This window comes from Lepus europaeus, chromosome X (genome assembly GCF_033115175.1).
Source record: "Lepus europaeus isolate LE1 chromosome X, mLepTim1.pri, whole genome shotgun sequence".
Lineage (NCBI taxonomy): Eukaryota > Metazoa > Chordata > Mammalia > Lagomorpha > Leporidae > Lepus > Lepus europaeus.
The window spans coordinates 94,062,809-94,082,548 of NC_084850.1; the positions used below are offsets into that span (position 1 = coordinate 94,062,809).

Sequence of the window (19,740 nt, forward strand, 5' to 3'; positions counted from 1 at the left end):
GACATTTTTCAAAAGAGGAAATCCAAATGGCCAACAGACACATGAAAAAATGTTCAAGATCACCAGCAATCATGGAAATGCAAACCAAAGCCACAATGAGGTTTCACCTCACTCTGGTTAGAATGGCTCACATTCAGAAATCTACCAACAATAGATGCTGGCGAGGATGTGGGGAAAAAGGGACACTAACCCACTGTTGGTGGGAATGCAAACTGGTAAAAACCACTATAGAAGACAGTCTGGAGAATCCTCAGAAACCTGAATATAACCCTACCATTCAACCCACCCATCCCACTCCTTGGAATTTACCCAAAGGAAGTTAAATTGGCAAACAAAACAGCTTTCTGCACCTTAATGTTTATTACAGCTCAATTCACAATAGCTAAGACATGGAATCAACCTAAATGCCCATCATTAGTAGGCTGGATAAAGAAGTTATGGGACATGTACTCTATAGAATACTATACAGCAGTAAAAAACAATGAAATCCGATCATTTGCATCAGAATGGAGGAATCTGGAACACATCATGCTGAGTGAAATATGCCAGTCCCAAAGGGATAAATATCACATGTTCTCCCTTTTGGAGACAACTAACCGAGCACCGAAAAGGAAACCTGTTGAAGTGAAATGGACACTATGAGAAACAATGACTTGATCAGCCCTTTTCCTGACTGTTGATGTACAACTTAATACTTTATCCCTTTTAGTATTTTTTGTTCTACTTAATACTATTGGTTGAACTCTGTAATTAACACACAATTATTCTTAGGTGTTTAAATTTAACTGAAAAGTGATCTTTGTTAAATATGAGTGGAAATTAGAGGGGGAGAACATGTACAATTTGGGACAAGCTCAAGCTGACTTGCCCCAAATGGTGGAGTTAGAAATGTGCCTGGGGAATTCAATTCAATCCCATCAAGGTGGCATGGACCAATGCCATCTCACTAGTCCAAGTGATCAGTTTCAGTTCACAATTGATCATACTGATAGGTCTAAGAGTCAAAGGGATCACACAAACAAGATTAGTGTCTGCTAATATTAACTGATAGAATAAAACAGGGAGAGAATGATTCAACATGGGAAGCGGGATACACAGCAGACTCATAGAATGACAGATGTCCTAAACAGCACTCTGGCCTCAGAATCAGCCCTTAAGGCATTCAGATCTGGCTGAAGAACCCATGAGAGTATTTTAGGCATGGAAAGCCAAGACACTCTGGCAAAAAAAATGACCTAAATGAAAGATCTCTGCAAGTGAGATCCCAGTGGAAAGAATGGGCCATCAAAGAAGGAGGTACCTTTCTTTGAAGGGAGGAGAGAACTTCCACTTTAACTATGACCTTGTCTAAATAAGATAGAAGTCAGCGAACTCAAAAGGCTTCCATATCCTCGGCAACCCATGACAAGAGCCTAGGGAGATTACTGACGCCATAAACTAGAGTGTCAATTTGTTAAGTCCACAACAGGAGTCACTGTGCACTTACTCCTCATGTAGGATCTTTGTCCTTAATATGTTGTTCAATGTGAATTAATGCTATAACTAGTACTCAAACAGTATTTCACACTTTATGTTTCAGTGTTGGTGCAAACTGTTGAAATCTCTACTTAATATGTACTAAATTGATCTCCTGTATATAAAGATAATTGAAAATGAATCTTGATGTGAAGGGAATGGGAGAGGGAGGTGGGAGATTGGAGGGTTGTGGAAGGGAGGGAAGTTATGGGAGGGAAAGCCATTTTAATCCATAAGCTGTACTTTGGAAATTTATATTTATTAAATAAATGTGAAAAAAATGAGGTTTCACCTAACTCCAGTTAGAATGATTCTCATACAGAAATCAACCAATGACAAATGCTGGTAGGGTTGTAGGGTATAAGATACCCTCCTGATTCACTATTGTTGGAAGTTAAACTTGTATAACCAATGTGTAAGATGGTATGGACACCTCAGAAATCTGAATACAGACCTATTATATGGTCCAACCATCCCACTCCTGAGAATTTACCCAAACTGAAAGAAATTAGTGTATGAAAGAATTATCTGTATGCCCATGTTCATTGCAGCACAATTCACAATAGCTAAGATATGGAATCAACCCAGATACCCATCAACTTTGACTGGATAAAGAAATTATGGTATATATACACTATGGAGTAATACTCAGCTGTAAAAAATGAGATCCTGTCTTTTGCAACAAGATGGATGCAACTGGAAGCCATTATACTTAGTGAAATAAGCAAGTCCAAAGAAGACAGATAGCATATATTTTTGCTGATCAAAGGTAACAATGGAGTACATGAAATGTAATGTATAGGAGTGAAATAGACATTCTGAGATTCGATAATAATTTATAGCCCTTGTGTCTTCCATTGATAAACAGCGCTGTTTTGTTTCCTTTCTCTTCACACTATTTGTTGAACTCTTTTACTTAGAGTAGGGTTAAATATACAATCATTAAGTATTCTGAAAATAGAACATTGTGAAAATTAAGAAAAGGAATTGGATATGCACAGGGAGGAAGCATAGTGGGGGTGGTGCCACTATGTTCCTAAATCTGTCATGTATGAAACTGGTATGACTTAAATAATTTTTAAAAAAGAAAATATAATAAAAGAAGCTACAGATAAGAACACAGTTCATAATATTAGTATTTAACAGAACTACACTGATCTGATCTAAACTTCTCTTTTTACATATTAAGAGTAATGGGCTTAATAATTGAAAGTATCTTAGCTGGGCCAATGGTGTCTCAATTTGTTTATTTTTTCAAAATATCTGTTTTTCAGATATTTTTTTGCTGATCTTTTCTATTGTCTTTTGCATTCAATTCTGTTGATTTCTTCTCTGATTTTAATTATTTTTCTTTTAATTTTGGGTCTGGTTTGCTGTAGTTTTTCTAGTTCCTTGAGATGCATTTATAGCTCATTTGTTTAATGCTGGTGCAGTGGCTCACTTGGCTAATCCTCCACCTGCGGCGCCAGCACCCCGGGGATCTAGTCCCAGTTGGGGGGGCGGGCACTAGTCCTGGTTGCTCATCTTCCAGTCCAGCTCTCTGCTGTGACCTGGGAGGACAGCGTAGGATGGCCCAAGTGCTTGGGTCCCTGCACCTGCATGGGAGACTGGGAGGAAGCACCTGGCTCCTGCCTTTGGATCTTCACAGCGCCGGCCATGGCAGTCATTAGGGGAGTGAACCAATGGAAGAAAGACCTTTCTCTCTGTCTCTCTCTCACTGTCTATAACTCTCTCTGTGTCTAACTCTGCCTGTCCCCCAAAAAAAGTATCTTAAGGCATGACAAATCCTCAGTTTCATTTCCAGTTTTGCAATTAACACCCCTTTAGTTTTGATAAAAAAAAAGAGTTTTTAGCACTAATGGCCTACCATGACCTCCTTTAGAATTCATATTATATGATGCTAACTGTAATTGAAACTGTTGTATCTAACCATCTTCATTACTCAGGTTCAAATATTTGTGACATGATTATAGGAAGGATAGGATTTGTTAGCTTGCAAAGTCTGTCCTATCCTATCAAGTGTAGAACTTGAATATCTAAGTTATATCTAAGGAGTGGAGGTTGTGAGAAGACTTTAATTTACATACCATAGATTTCAGCAATTTTTTATTCAGATCATAGGCTTTCTTGAATAAATGGTTCTCAAATTCTACTACAGACATTGTCAAACTTTCATACTTAAAGAAATTTTATGATTTTCCAGTTTCACTGGTTTTTTTGAGAAAGAATTTACTGAGTTCCTTAAAAGTAATTCTGTAAGATCCATTTTTATTCATAGTTTATTTGTGTATGTATTTGAATGTTGTTTATAAAAATGAGTCCACACCTACTATGTGCAATTATTAATGGGGATTGTAAACATGAAAAAAGCAGGCAGGGCTGACGTTGTGGCATAGTGGGTAAAGCCACTGACTGTTACAATGGCATCCCATAAGGGAATGGGTTAGAGTCCTGTCTGCTCCACTTCCAATCCAGCTCCCTGTTAATGGTCTGGGAAAAGCTTCAGAGGATGACCCAAGTGCTTGAGCCCCCACCACTCATGTGGGAGAGCCAGATGAAGTTTCTGGCTCCTGGCTTTGGCCTGGCTCAGCCCTGGTCTGTTTCAGCCACTTGAAGAGTAAATCAATAGATGGAAGATATTTCTCTCACTCTATCTTTCTCTCTGTCTCTCCCTCCCTCCCTTTCTCCATTCTCTCTCTGTAACTTTGACTTTCAACTGAATAACATATTAAAAAACCAGGTACAGAAAACAGGTTTCATGGAATTTATGATATTATAAAATGTTATGTTATGTAGAATCTATTCTTAGAATGCATGGAAGTTTTGTGTCTAGCTTATTAGCTGATGAGGCTAACAAGCTGACTCTATTGAACCACCACAAGGCCCAGTTTGTCTGCGGAAGAAAATAATGCAGTGTTCAATTATTAATGGTTGCTGTGATTATAAAAGGGATAATTGTGGATGCTGTGATATGTTTTTACCAAATTCAATAGATGAAAATTTGATATTAACTTTGATGCTGAATACTATTTAAATCATATGAATCATATGAGTTCTGAGAAACACTCATGGCACCAATATTATGCTTTTAAATGACTATATGGCCAATGTAGGTCTTCTTTTTGAAAACTGCCCAAGAGATCTTGGAGTGCAGACAACTTTACTAACTTTGGGCTGATGGTGGAAAATCAGTGGCAGGCTACATTTGCAAGCTATTTCCTACCAACATTCCTGGTAATCACCTTTACCACTTATTATGATATAAGTAAGGTTAGACAAATAGAAAAAATCAAAAAGTAACTCCTCTAAGGTAAGACATAATGAGATGGGGCCGGCATTGTGGTGAAGCAGGTGAAAGCCCTGGCCTGAAGTTCCAGCATCCCATATGGGCGCCGGTTCTAGTCCCGGTTGCTCCGCTTTTTAATTTTTTTTCTTTTCAACTTTTATTTAATAAACATTAATTTCCAAAGTACAACTTTTGAATTATAGCGGCTTTTCACCCCCAACCTCCGTCCCCCCAGAAACCATCCCATCTCCCACTCCATCTCCCATCGCACTCTTCATCAAGATTCATTTTCAGTTATCTTTATATAGAGAAGAACAACATAGTATATACTAAGTAAAGATTTCAACAGACTGCAACCACAAAGACATGCAAAGTACAGAGTACTGTTTGAGTAATAGTTTTACCATTAATTCGTATAGTACAACACATTAAGGACAGACTTACTACATGGGGAGCAGATGCACAGTGACTCAAGTGTTGATTTAACAGTTGTCACTCTTGTTTATGACGTCAGTAATCACCCAAGGCTCTTGTCATGAGCTGCCAAGGCTACGAAAACCTCTTAAGTTCACCAACTCTGATTTTATTTAGACAAGGCCATATTCAAAGTGGAAGTTCACTCCCTTCAGAGAAAAGTACTGCCTTTTTTGATGGCGTATTCTTTACACCGGGATCTTACTCACAAAGATCTTTCTTTTAGGTCATTTTGTAACAATGTCTTGCCTTTCCATGCCTGTGAAACTCTCATAGGCTTTTTAGCCAGATCTGAATGCCTTAAGGGCTATTTCTGAGGACAGAGTGCTGTTTGGGCATTTGCCATTCTATGACTCTGCTGTGTATCTTGCTTCCCATGTAGGATCATTCTCTCCTTTTTAATTATATCAGTCATTTGCTGACACTGGTCTTATTTCTGTAATCCCTTTGACACTTAATCCTATCTTTATGATCAATTATGAACTTAAACTGATCACGTTAACAAGTAAGATGGCATTGGTACATGCCATCTTGATGGGATTTAATTGGAATCCCCTGGCACATTTCTAGCTCTACCATTAGGGGTAATTCCAAGGGAGCATGTGCCAAACTGTATATAACCTCCCTTTCTTATTCCCACTCTTATATTTAACAGGGATCACTTTTCAGTTAATTTTAAATGACTAAGAATAATTGTGTGTTAATATAAGAGTTCAACCAACGGTATTAAGTAGAACAAAATAACACTAAAAGGAATAAAATAGTAAGTTGTTTCCTAACAGTCAGGACAAGGGCTGATAAAGACATTGTTTCTCATATTGTCCATTTCACTTCAACAGGTTTCCTTTTAGGTGCTCTGTTAGTTGTCACTGATCACGGAGAACATATGATATTTGTCTCTTTGAGACTGACTTATTTCACTCAGCATGATGTTTTCCAGATTCCTCCATTTTGTTGCAAATGTTTGCATTACAGTTTTTTTCACTTCTGTACAGTATTCTATAGAGCACATATCCCGTAATTTCTTTATGCAGTCTTCTGTTGATGGCCATTTAGGTTGATTCCATGTCTTAGCTATTGTGAATTTAGCTGCAATAAACATTGAGATGCAGACAGCTCTTTTATTTGCCAATTTATTTCCTTTGGGTAAATTCCAAGGAGTGGGATGGCTGGATTGTATGGTAGGACTATATTCAGGTTTCTGAGGAACCTCCAGACTGAATTCCATAGTGGCTTTACCAGTTTGCATTTCTACCAACAGCGGATTAGAGTACCTTTTACCCCACATCCTCACCAGCATCTGTTAGTAGTTGACTTCTGTATGTGAGCCATTCTAAACCAGGGTGAGGTGATACCTCATTGTGATTTTGATTTGCATGTACCTGATGGCTAGTGATGCTGAAAATTTTTTCATGTGTCTGTTGGCCATTTGTATATACTGTTTTGAAAAATATCTATTAGGGGCTGGCGCCGCAGCTCACTTGGCTAATCCTTCGCCTGCGGCTCCAGCACCCTGGATTCTAGTCCTGGTTGGGGCGCCATATTCTCTCCTGGTTGCTCCTCTTCCAGTCCAGCTCTCTGCTGTGGCCCAGAAATGCAGTGGAGGATGGCCCAGATCCTTGGGCCCTGCACCCGCATGGGAGACCAGGAGGAAGCACCTCGCTCCTGGCTTCAGATCGGTGCAGCGCACTGGCCACAGTGTGCCAGCCATAGTGGCCATTTGAGGGGTGAATCAATGTAAAAGGAAGACCTCTCTCTCTCTCTCTCTCTCTCTCTCTAACTCTGCCTGTCAAAAAATATATAACTCTTTAGGTCCTTGGCCCATCTCGTAAGAAGGTTGTTTCTTTGTTGTTATGGAGTTTCTTGATCTTTTTGTAGATTCTAGTTATTAATCCTTTATTAGTTGCATAATATCCAAATTTTTTCCCATTCTGTTGGTTGCCTCTTCACTTTCCTAACTGTTTTTTGCAGTACAGAAACTTCTCAATTTGATGCAATCCCAATTGTAAATTTTGGCTTTGTCTGCCTGTGCCTCCGGAGTCTTTTCCAAAAAGTCTTTGCCTGTGCCTATATATTGCAGGTTTTCTCCAATGCTCTCTAATAATTCAGTGATGTCAGGTGGTAGATATAAATCTTTAACCCCTATTGAGTGGATTTTTGTGTAAGGTGAAAGGTAGGGGTCTTGCTTCATGCTTCTGCACATGGAAATCCAGGTTTCCCAGCACCATTTATTGAATAGACTGTCCTTACTCCTGGAATTGGTTTTAGATCCTTGATCAAATATAAGTTGGCTGTAGATGTTTGGATTGATTTCTGGTGTTTCTGTTCTGCTCCATTGGTCTATCCATCTGTTTCTGTACCAGTACCATGCTGTTTTGATTACAATTGCCCTGTAGTATGTCGTGAAATCTGACATTGTGATGCCTCCAGCTTTGTTTTTGTTGTACAAGATTGCTTTAGCTATCTGAGGTTTCTTGTGCCTCCATATGAATTTCAGCAGCATTTTTTTTAGGTCTGAGAAGAATGTCTTTGGTATTTTGATTGGTATCGCATTGAATCTATAAATTGCTTTTTGGAGAATGGACATTTTGATGATGTTGATTCTTCCAATCCCTGAGCATGGAAGATTATTTCATTTTTTGGTATCCTGTTCTATTTGTTTCTTTAAGAGTTTGTAGTTCTCATTGTAGAGATCTTTGACGTCCTTGGTTAAGTTGATTCCAAGGTATTTGATTGTTTTTGTAGCTATTGTGAATGGGACTGATCTTAGAAGTTCTTTCTCAGCCGTGGCATTACCTGTGTATACAAAGGCTGTTGATTTTTGTGCATTGATTTTGTATCCTGCTACTTTGTCAAACTCTTCTATGAGTTCCAATAGTCTCTTGTGGAGTTCTTTGGATCCCCTAAATAAAGAATCATATCATCTGCAAAGAGTTATATTTTGACATCTTCCTTCCCAATTTATATCCCTTTAATTTCTTTTTGTTGCCTAATTGCTCTGGTTAAAACTTCCAGTACTATATTGAATAGCAACAATGAGAGTGGGCATCCCTTTCTGGTACCAGGTCTCAGTGGAAATGCTTCCAACTTTTCCCCACTCAATAAGATGCTGGCCATGATTTTTTCATAATTTGCTTTTATTGTATTGAAGAATGTTCCTTCTATACCCAATTTGCTTAGAGTTTTCATCATGAAAGTGTATTTTATTTTATCAAATGTCTTCTCTTCATCTATTGAGATAATCATACGGCTTTTCTTCTGCAGTTTGTTAATGTGGTGTATCACATTGTCTGACTGTGAACGTCGAAGAATCCCTTCATACCAGAATTAAATCCCACTTACTGTGGATGGATGACCTTTCTGATGTGTTGTTGCATTCTATTGGCTAGAATTTTATTGAGGATTTCTACGTCTATGTTCATCAGGGAAATTGGTCTGTAATTCTCTTTCTGTGCTGCATCTTTTTCAGGTTTAGGAATTAAGGTGATGCTGGCTTCATAGAAAGAGTTTGGGAGAATTCCCTCTTTTTCAATTGTTCTGAATAGTTTGAGAAAATTAGAGTTAGTGTTCTTTAAATGTCTGGTAGAAATCAGCAGTGAATTCATCCAGTCCTGTGCTTTTCTTTGTTGGCAGGGCCATTATTTTTTTTTCTTTTTTTAAAAAATTTACTTAGTAAATTTAAATTTCCAAAGTACAGTTTGTGGATTGCAATGGCTTTTCCCCCCATAAATTCCTTCCCACCCACCCCCCTCCCATCTCTTGCTCCCTATCCCATTCCATTCACATCAAGATTCATTTTCAATTATCTTTATATACATAAGATCAATTTAGTATGTATTAAGTAAAGATTTCATCAGTTTACACCCATGCAGAACATAAAGTGTAAAATACTGTTTGAGCACTAGTTAGAGCATTAATTCACATTGAACAACACATTAAGGACAGAAATCCTACATGAGGAGTAAGTAGACGTGACTCCTGTTGTTGACTTAAAAATTGACACTCTTGTGGAGATTGGCCAAGATGGCGGAATAGGAAGGGTGCACATTGATAGTTCGGAAAGACACAGGTTAATAAAAGTGGAGATACTGCAGGGTCAAGGAAGAGTAGGGGAAGAAACAGCAGAGGAAACTCTTCTGGAACTAGTGATTCACAGTGGACCTGCGTGGAGAGCGTGGGAGCCCAAGTTCGGGACACCAGCGGCAGACTCAACACACCAGCGCTGGAACGTGAGGTGAGCCGAACCTCAATAGCCCAAGACACGAGCGGGCAAGTGGAAAGAGGAGACTAGAGGGAACGAGGCATGAAACTCAGTGGGGAAAAGTTCACCAGGCTAACTAGAAGAGAGAGAGGAAAAAAAAAGTGACCGATACGGACACGAATTTCTCTCTCTCCGCTCACCCCTCAAAGGCAAGGAAGACAAAGAGCAGGCGCCATTTTAGACATACGTCATAAGCAGGGCGACCTCAGGTCTGCACTGGCCCTGAGCCTAGCAGAAAAACCTGACTCTGGGGGGGGTGGTCCTTAATGGACAAGATAGAAAATCTCTCTCATGAAAATGAAATATTAAGGAGGAATCAAAATGAAATGAAACAACTAGTAGAACAATAAACAGTGAAATCATAATGAAATGAAGAATTCAATAGATCAAATGAAAAACACATTATAGAGCCTTAAAAACAGAATGGGCAAAGCAGAAGAGAGAATATCAGAATTAGAAGACAGAGAACAGGAAAGGAAACAGGCAAACCAAAGAAAAGAAGAAATTAGAAATCTAAAAAATATTGTTGGGAGTCTACAGGTTACTATTAAAAAACCCAACTTTCGGGTTCTAGGAGTTCCTGAAGGCATGGAGAGGGAGAAAGGATTAGAAGGCATTTTCAGTGAGATCCTAGCAGAAAATTTCCCAGGTTTGGAGAAGGAAAGAGGCATCTTAGTACAGGAAGCTTATAGAACCCCTAATAAACATGACCAAAAGAGATCCTCACCACCACATGTTGTAATCAGACTCACCACAGTGAAACATAAAGAAAAGATTCTAAAAGATGCAAGAGAGAAACGCCAGATTACACTCAGAGGATCTCCAATTAGATTCACAGCAGACTTCTCATCAGAATCCCTACAAGCTAGAAGGGAATGGTAAGACATAGCCCAGGAACTAAGAGAGAAAAACTGCCAGCCCAGAATATTATATCCTGCAAAGCTCTCATTTGTGAATGAAGGTAAAATAAAGACTTTTCATAGCAAACAGAAATTGAAAGAATTTGTTGCCACTCATCCTGCCCTGCAAAAGGTGCTTAAATATGTGTTACACACAGAAACACAGAAGCACTGTCATCAATATGAAAGAAGGTAAAGGAAGGAAACCTCACAGCAAAAGATCACAGGAAGCTCAATTTATCTTTGACATAGAATTAAACTCTGATGCTCTGTTAAAGCAATGTGTTAACGTAATCTATTATGTTCTCTTGATGTCTGTTAAATTCTAATTGTTCAAAAACAGCTGAATTTTTATTAAGAGCTATGGATTATTTAAATATGTGCTTTTTTCAAAAATTTGAATAATCACCTTGTAACAATGATCAAATTTGGTCTATGTTATGTCATGATTTTAAGGAATCTTATTTCAACCAGATATTTTGGATTTTGAGCCTTCCTGGCATTCTTGACAGGCATTCAAAAAATCAAAGTTTCAAACAATCTGGACTCTAAGATTTCCAGTAACTCTTGGACTTTGGTTTTTCCAGTTTGGGCCCAACTGAAAAATCAAAGGACCTATGTCTCTCATCTTATAGAGACACCAACTTATCAGGCTATTTGGATTATATTAGAAGTACTGTCAAGATGTGACGTGGTACCAAATTTTAAGTTTCTATAATGGAAAATGCTATTAATACAAATGTTTGAGAATTAAAAAGTCTAATGATCTGGTGTTACTAGACATGATAGTTATCTTAATGAAAAAGCCCCAGAGGCCTAAAGTGTTAAATACTTGTAAAATCCTACAGGTGCTTTCAAAAATACTGTGAAGTAAGCAAGTGCCTCTTGTTGGTTGATGAGTTTATAATTTTAAACATGGCGACTTAAAGTCTTTTGTCATCCACAGTTATATATGATGTGCTGCTCATAAAACTAAAGCGTTGTTGGTTCTGTGTTTAGCTGTCGTCCTATAAGTTCCTACGGAATTTTCTCAGGCACTTCTATTGTATTCAGTACTTTGGGATGGCTCTGTAAACAGATGAAGCCAATAATGTATTAACAGTACCAACTGAGAGAAAGTATGGTTAACTGAGGTTACTAAAAACAAAAAGCAATTCAAATCAATTGACAATCTCAAAAAGTTAAAGATTTTAAAAGCTATTATTAAAATTGCTATATTGGTCTATTATGCTATGTTATATGTGTGTACATATTATAGGCCCACATGGGAAAGTTTTATTAAGAGTTTTATTTTAAATGGCTTATAGATAAGATTGTCCATAAATTTAAGCTGCTAAAATCAATCAAAGATACATTTTAATTTGTGGGACCTGAATCTGTGTATCATATGTTTTAGACTTGTTGGTAGAAAGAAACTAAAAACATTTTAGATGGTTGTGCTTAAGTTTACTGGCTAAACAAACTACACCATGTTAGATATTTAAGAGGTGTTTCCAAATACATGATTCTTAAAATTTATACAAGGCATTGGACCTTCTGGTAAAGGTTTTCATAAGTTGTTATCTAATGGTTGAAACTGTTTGCTAAGTATTCATGTGATATTGCTATTGTCAGCAAGTGATCTAGGACTTGCTCCCTCATTTCTCTATTCTAAGCCCAACTTGTTCTTTCATTTCTCTATTCTCTTCAAGGTAGGAAACTAATTCTATTATGAAGGAAACTGCAGGACACACTATTTAATCTTTAGACTTATAAAAGAGATGGCTAACATTTTTCTGTAATAGCATAGAAAAAATAAGAACTTAAATAATAATCTCATAGCTAGATTTACTTCGCCATCAGCGAAGTAAACAGTAAGTAGAAAAAACCTCCCTTTCAGACCAAAGGGAAAGAAAGTTTTTAAGGGAGAATCTAATTTTCCTCATGGGCATTGTCTACCTTAGAAAAACTACTACAGAACATGCCTGTGACTATAGACTTGTAGTTCAGGCCACTGAAGATTAGAGATGGGACACGGGCACTCCCTTGACTTGCATCCTCTGGTCTGCTTTAACACAAACCAGGAGGAAAAGAAAGCTCGGCATCAGAAGCAATGGGTGCCAGGCCTATTAATGGCTGATCTGTACAGTGATCTGCCCTCAAGGAGACCCAACAGGCCAGTCCACTGCAGTGGCTTTCAATGTGGTAAGCCTGGGCTTCAGCAGAAGTCAACTTGTGAAGAGCCCTGGCAGCTATGCCAAGAGTTGGATCACTGGAAATGGACCTGCCCTGGAGTCGAAGGATGCCCAGGTCAGAGCCACAGATCTTATTGGCTCTAAGCTGAAAAGCCCTTCACTCAGCCCAACTTCCAAAGTGACCACTGCAGCTGAGGGGATGGTCAAGTAGGGTCAGCCACATTGCAGGCAGAACTGTAAATTTCTTGTTAGAGATGCCCCCTGCCTTGTCCTGGCCAGCTCTCCTCCCAGGCCAGCCAAGTAATGAAAGTCAACAGAGTGCCTTCCCCTAGGAGGTTCATACCTCCCTTAGGAAATACCCCATGTGAAGAGATAGATAGGTCTGGGCCTCTGAATTTACAAGGCCTAAAGCCCACCAGATTATTATCAAGCCCCTTCTATCAGGTTCTATTTGCCTCTCATTAGAAAACTTAATTGTAGCTTGGACAGCACCTTTCTTAGCTCCTCTAATAATGACTCTGTCCTTTGTTCTAGACCCTGTCTAGCACACCTGGGCCTCATTCCTTTGTAATCATAACCTCTACTCTACCACCAATGGCTCTACTCCCAACCTGTGTGTACTGATGGTCCTCTTCCCCACTTAATGTTGTATAATTGTTCAGACCTGGTTAATGCCACTCTTAGGATCATTGGTTACTATCTTCACTCTGTCTTTTATGACCTTGTCTAAATATGATCAGAGTCGGCAAACTTGGAAGGCTTCCATAGCCTTGGCAACTCATGATGACAGCCTAGGATGGTTACTGGCGCCATAAACTAGAGTGTCAATTTGTTGGGTCAACAACAGGAGCCACTGTGCACTTGCTCCTCATGTGGGATCTTTGTCCTTAATGTGCTGTACATTGGGATTTAATGCTATATCTAGTACTCAAGCAGTATGTTTCACTTTGTGTTTCTACGTGGGTGCAAACTGTTGAAATCTTTATACTAAATTGATCTTCTGTATATAAAGAGAATTGAAAATGAATCTTGATGTGAATGGAAGGGGAGAGGGAGCGGGAGAGGGGAGGGTTGCGAGTGGGAGGGATGTTATGGGAGGGGGAAGCCATTGTAATCTATAAGCTGTACACTGGAAATTTATATTCATTAAATAATAATTTAAAAAAAACCAAATTGACACTCTTGTTTATGGCATCAATAATCTCCCAATGCTCTAGTCATGTGTTGCCAAGGCTATGGAAGCCTTTTGAGTTTGCTGACTCCGATCTTATTTAGACAAGGTCATAGTCAAAGTGGAAGTTCTCTCCTTCCTTCAGAGAAAGGTACCTCCTTATTTGATGGCCCATTCCTTCTACTGGGAACACTCGTAGACATCTTTCATTTAGGTCATTTTTTCCCAGAGTGTCTTTGCTTTCCATGCCTAAATACTCTGATGGGTTCTTCAGCCAGATCTGAATGCCTTAAGGGCTGATTCTGAGGCCAGAGTGCTGTTTAGGACGTCTGCCATTCTGAGTCTGCTGTGTATCCCACTTCCCATGTTGGATCGTTCTCTCCCTTTTTTATTCTATCAGTTAGTATTGGCAGACACTAATCTTGTTTGTGTGATCCCTTTGACTCTTAGACCTATCAGTATGATCAATTGTGGACTGAAATTGATCACTTGGACTAGTGAGATGGCTTTGGTACATGCCACTTTGATGGTATTGTATTGGAATCCCCTTGCACATTCCTACCTCGTAGGCCTTTATTACTGATTCGATTTATGATTCGGTAATGGGTCTTTTTAGGTTTTCTCTGTCTTCATGGTTCAATTTAGGTAGGTTTAATTGTCCAGGAATCTATCCATTTCTGATTGATTTCCCTGTTTGCTGGCATACATCTATTTGTAGTAATATCTGATGACTTTTTAATTCTGTAGTGTCTGTTGTTATATTCCCATTTTCATCTCTGATTTTATTGATTTGGGTCTGTTCTCTCCTTTTTTAAGTTAGTTGGGCCAATGGTGTGTCAATTTGTTTATTTTTTCAAAATATCTGTTCTTCAGATATTTTTTGCTGATCTTTTCTATTGTCTTTTGCATTCAATTCTGTTGATTTCTTCTCTGATTTTAATTATTTCTCTTTTATTTTTGGGTCTGGTTTGCTGTAATTTTTCTAGTTCCTTGAGATGCTTTTATAGCTCATTTGTTTAATACCTTTCCAATTTCTTCCTATTGCTATAAACTTTCCTCTTAACACTGCATTTCCTGTATCCCATAAGTTTTGATTATTGTTTTGTTGTCCTCATTTACTTACAGAAAGTTTTGATTTCACTTTTGATTTCTTCTATGACCCACTGTTCATTCAGGATATGTTGTTCAATCTCCATGTGTTCGCATATGCTCTAGGGATTCCTGAGTTGTTAATTTCCAACTTCATTCCAAAGTGGTATGAGAAGATGCATGGTATGATTTCAATACTTTTGAATTTACTGAGACTTGCTTTATGGCCTAGTATGTGGTCAATCCTATAGTAGGTTTTATGTACTGCTGAGAAGAGTGTGTATTCTTTATGTGTAGGATGAAACGTTCTGTAGATATCTGTTAGATCCATTTGGGCTATAGTGTTGATTAAATCTGCTGTTTCCTTGTTGATCTTCTTTCTGGGTGATCTGTGTATTGCTGAAAGTGGTGTATTGAATTCCCCCAATACTATTGTATTGGAGTCTAAGTCTCCCTTTAAGTCCCTTAACATATCTTTTACATAATGCGGTGCCCTATAATTAGGTGCATATACTTTTTTAATAGTTATATCTTGTTGAATTGATCCCTTAATCATTATATAGTGCCCCTCTTTGTCCCTCTTAACAGTTTTTGTGTTCATGTTTATTTTGTCTGATATTAAGATGGCTACACCAGATCTTTTTTGGTTTCAGTTGACATGGAATAACTTTTTCCAAACTTTCACTTTCAGTATGCATGCATCTTTGTTGGAAAGATGTGTTTCTCGTAAGCAACAAATAGATTGGTTTTTGTTTTTAAACCATTCAGCCAGTCTGTGTCTTTTAATTGGAGAGTTGAGGCCATTTACATTCAATGTGACTATTGGTAAGTAGTGACTTTGCTCTGCCATTTTCCCAAAGATATTTCAAATATATGCTTTGAACTTCCTGTGATCTTTTACTGAGATTTTCTTCCTTTACCTTCTTTCATATTGATGGCTATGTTTCTGTGTTTCTGTGTGTAACACATCTTTAAGCATCTTTTGCAGGGCTGGATGAGTGACGACAAATTATTTCAATTTCTGTTTGCTTGAAGTCTTTATTTCACCTTCATTCACAAATGAGAGCTTTACAGGATATAATATTTTGTGATGGCAGGTTCTTTTTCTCTTAATACTAGGGTGTATATCTTGCCATTCCCTCCTAGCCTATAAGGTTTCTGATGAGAAGTCTACTGTGAATCTAATTGTAGATCCTTTGAAAGTAATCTAGCATTTCCCTCTTGCATATTTTAGAATATTGCCTTTATCTTGCACTGAGGTGAGTTTGATCACAATGTATCATGATGAGGATCTGTTCTGGTCATGTTTATTGGGGTTCTTTGTGCTTCCTGTACTTAGATGTCTCTTTCTTTCTCCAAACCCAGGAAGTTTTCTGCTAGTTTCTCACTAAAAAGGTCTTCTAGTTCTTTCTCTCTCTCCATGCATTCAGGAACTCCTAGAAACTGAATGTTGGGTTTTTATTAATATCCTGTAGATTCCCAATAATATTTTTATATCTAATTTCTTATATCTCATCATTTCCTAATTTTGTATTGGAGTGTCATGTTCATTTGGGAGCATCATATTGTCTTCCTTGTTCTTGTTTCCTTGGTTTCTGCCTTTGTTATTTGGCATTGTGGAGATATTCTTTGGTTTCTTCTTCCTTTTTTTTTCCACTGTGGTGGCTTTTCTCGTGATACTATGACTCTAGTTTAAGTGGACTGTCTGCTTTTGGTGAATCTCTGGAGGCTTGTGGTGGGTGTGGCCAGAGAGCTCTGTTCAGTTCTTTAAGGTTAAGGGTGTGCCAAAGGTGACACATTCAGGTTTGGCGTGGTAAATCCACTCTCTCTCTTTTTTTATTCCGAAGGGATATAATTCCACTCAGCTGATCTATTCTTGATAGTGATCAGTGCCTCAGTGCCTTAGTGCCTCAGTGCTAGCCCCAGTGGGTTTAATATTTGTGTGTTCTGTCCAAAGGACCACACAAAGGATCTGTGCTGGCCTCGGTGTAAGCTCGGGTTCCCCTTCAGTGTCTCTCACTGGGTAGTCAAGGCTTCCCGAATGTGTGGCATCTCCCACAGAGACTACTCACGTCTCAGCCACACCATGAGTTCTCCCACCTACCTTCATTTTTTTCACAGTCCCTGTTTATAAGCTCCACACATTCACTGGGTCTTTGTCTCTGGTTATTTCTCCCCACCAGAGTCAGGTTTCTGCTTAGCTGAGGGGTGGGTGTAGCCCCGAGCTGGCATAGCTCTTATGTATGTCCAAATTGATGCCTGCTCTATTGTCTCACTCGCCTTTGTAAGGTGAGTGGAGAGAAAGAATCATGTCCATACTGTCCCTTTTATTTTTCTTTTCTCTCCTCTAGTTAGGCTGGTGAAATTTCCCTCATGAGGCTACAAGGATCGTTCCCTCTAGGCTCTTCCTGCTTCTTTCCTGCCTGTCTCTCGGTCTACTGTGGTTTTGCCTCACCTCCCTTTCCAGCACTGGAGCAGAGACTCTCATGGCAACTGAGCTCCTGCATCATGGGCACCCTTGCCCTCCACGTAGGTCCACCATGTCCCTCTAATTCCAGAAGCATTTCCTCTGCAGTTTTTTCCCTAACTCTTCCCTGAGACTATGGTATCTCCACCTTTATTAAATTATTTTTTCCTGAACTATCAGTGAGCTCCCTCCCTATTCTGCCATCTTGGAGCCCCCAGTCCTGCTCCACTTCTAATCCAGCTCTCTGCTGTGGCCTGGGAAAGCAGTTGAGGATGGCCTAAATTCTTGGGCCCATGTGCCCAAATGGGAGACCCAGAAGCATCTCTTGGTTCCTGGCTTCGGATTGGGCAGCTCCGACCATTGCAGCCATTTGGGGATTGAACCAGTGGATGGAAGACCTCTCTCTACCTCTACCTCTCTCTTAAACTCTTTCAAATAAATAAAATAAATCTTAGAAAAGAAACAATGTGAAACATTGGTGGCCCATTTTACCAAAGGCTATAATAAGGACAATACAATGTTCTAATATACTTCAGGCCTGATAGTACTCTTTCAATACTGTATTATTCTAGTGACATCATGGAAAGAAAAGGATGAGGACAAGTTTCCAGGAAAGGCAGCATGACATAAATTTTTGCAGTTTTTAATCTGGTTTCCAAGGTTCTCTCCATGATAGTCTTGCCACTCCAATCTCATGCCTCTTCTCCCAATCCTCCATTAACAATTTATGCTGTCCAATTAGAATAATTTTTGTACTTCACAATTACATATATGTTTAAAATGTACCCAATCCTATTCCCTTTCTTCATTTTTCAATGTTATACTTTCAGTTTACTTTATACTCTTAAAAATAACCCTACGCTACCTATTGAGTTCAACAAATAGTATGAAGAAAAAAAAAACACTGTTCCTCAACAGTAGAGACAAGGGCTGTAAACAATCATTGAAGCTCAAGATTTGCATACTTTAAATAAAATTTTAAAAATAAAGTGTGTCCAAACAGCACAATAAAATGTGTTTTCTTGGAAAACATACCTATTTCCTTAAGATTATAGAATGAAAAAATACAATAAATTACCTGTATAAGCAAAGTTGAAAGGCCTTGTTAGAGGAACATGATGCTTTGGAGCCACTGTGGGATGTGAGGGATATAAGAAAACACCATCATCACCTAGCATCTCCACCAGCTCTTTATGCAGACTTTCTTCTACAGCCTTAAACTTTTTATATTTCTCATTTTCATATTTGAGCTTTTCCTCAAACAAAGCCAGCCCTAGAGAAGGATAATATATATAAAGTTAAAGTCAGAAATTTCATTTGAATCCCCAGTGTTCATTATCTTTTCTTCTCCAGCTATTATACGTTCATTATAGAACGCTGAGAAAAAAAGTGATGAGGCAGAAATATTTTTAACCTTACAGACCATATATGAGTTTCATTTATCATTTACTGCTAATTCCTTCTAAGTTTTAGTAATGCTACATATAGAGAGCTCCTAAACTTTTCCACAGCATTTTATATCATGGAGATTGTTTTTTACATCAATAAAAATCCTATTACACACTTCTTTTATTATGAATGCATGATATTTTAATTGTAGAAATATGATATAAGGTTTCTCTTTTCTTTAATTATAGATGATCGGGGGGGGCAAGTAGACTATTTCCAAAATTTAAATACTATAATCGATATCTTCATACACAATGCACTTAGCAAAATTTTATGATAGAATTGTACTTTTAGAAGATTTTACATAATATATCTACAAGTACTTCATAAAGCACACATATGCACATGTATACATATTTTGCATTTTAGTAAAGTGCAGCTAATGCATAATTATTACATGTTTTGTTTAACTTTTGATTGTTTAATTGAGAATCAAAGAGACAGAGATGTGCAGAGTGAGAGACAGAGACAGAGAAGGTGAGTTCTTATTTACTAGGTAATGCCCACAATGGACCAGTTGTGTCAGGTTGAAGCTAGGAGCCAAGAATTCAATCCAGATCTCCAAATGGGTCCAGCAAGAAGGTGTACATTAGCAGAAAGGTGGAATCTGGAACAGAACTGGTGTTCAAACCAAGGCACTCTAATATGGGATATGGTGTCCCAACTGGCACCTCATCTATCAGGGCAAATGCTCACCCAATGTTTAATAAATCTAAACACTTTGTATCTAATATCATATATATATATATATATATATATGAAGTTTATTTATTGTAGAAATAAAGTTTATTTTTATATACAGAATATCGATTCAGTATATAATTACTAAAGATCTCATCAGTTTGTACCCACACAGAAACACAAAGTGTAAAAATATTGTTTCAGTACTAGTTATAGCATCACTGCACATTAGACAACATATTAAGGACAGATCCCACATGGGATGTAAGTACAC

At 38.2% G+C, this 19,740-nt stretch overlaps 1 protein-coding gene across 2 annotated transcripts in view; it reads right to left on the reverse strand.

The window, feature by feature from the left end:
* Positions 1-19,740, reverse strand: part of FAAH2 (fatty acid amide hydrolase 2) — a 219,809-nt gene that overhangs the window by 15,470 nt on the left and 184,599 nt on the right. For both annotated transcript variants that reach the window (XM_062184025.1, XM_062184024.1), the window contains one exon: positions 18,415-18,609. In XM_062184025.1, the coding sequence (XP_062040009.1) occupies positions 18,415-18,609 (195 nt within the window). The remainder of the gene's footprint in view (positions 1-18,414; positions 18,610-19,740) is intronic.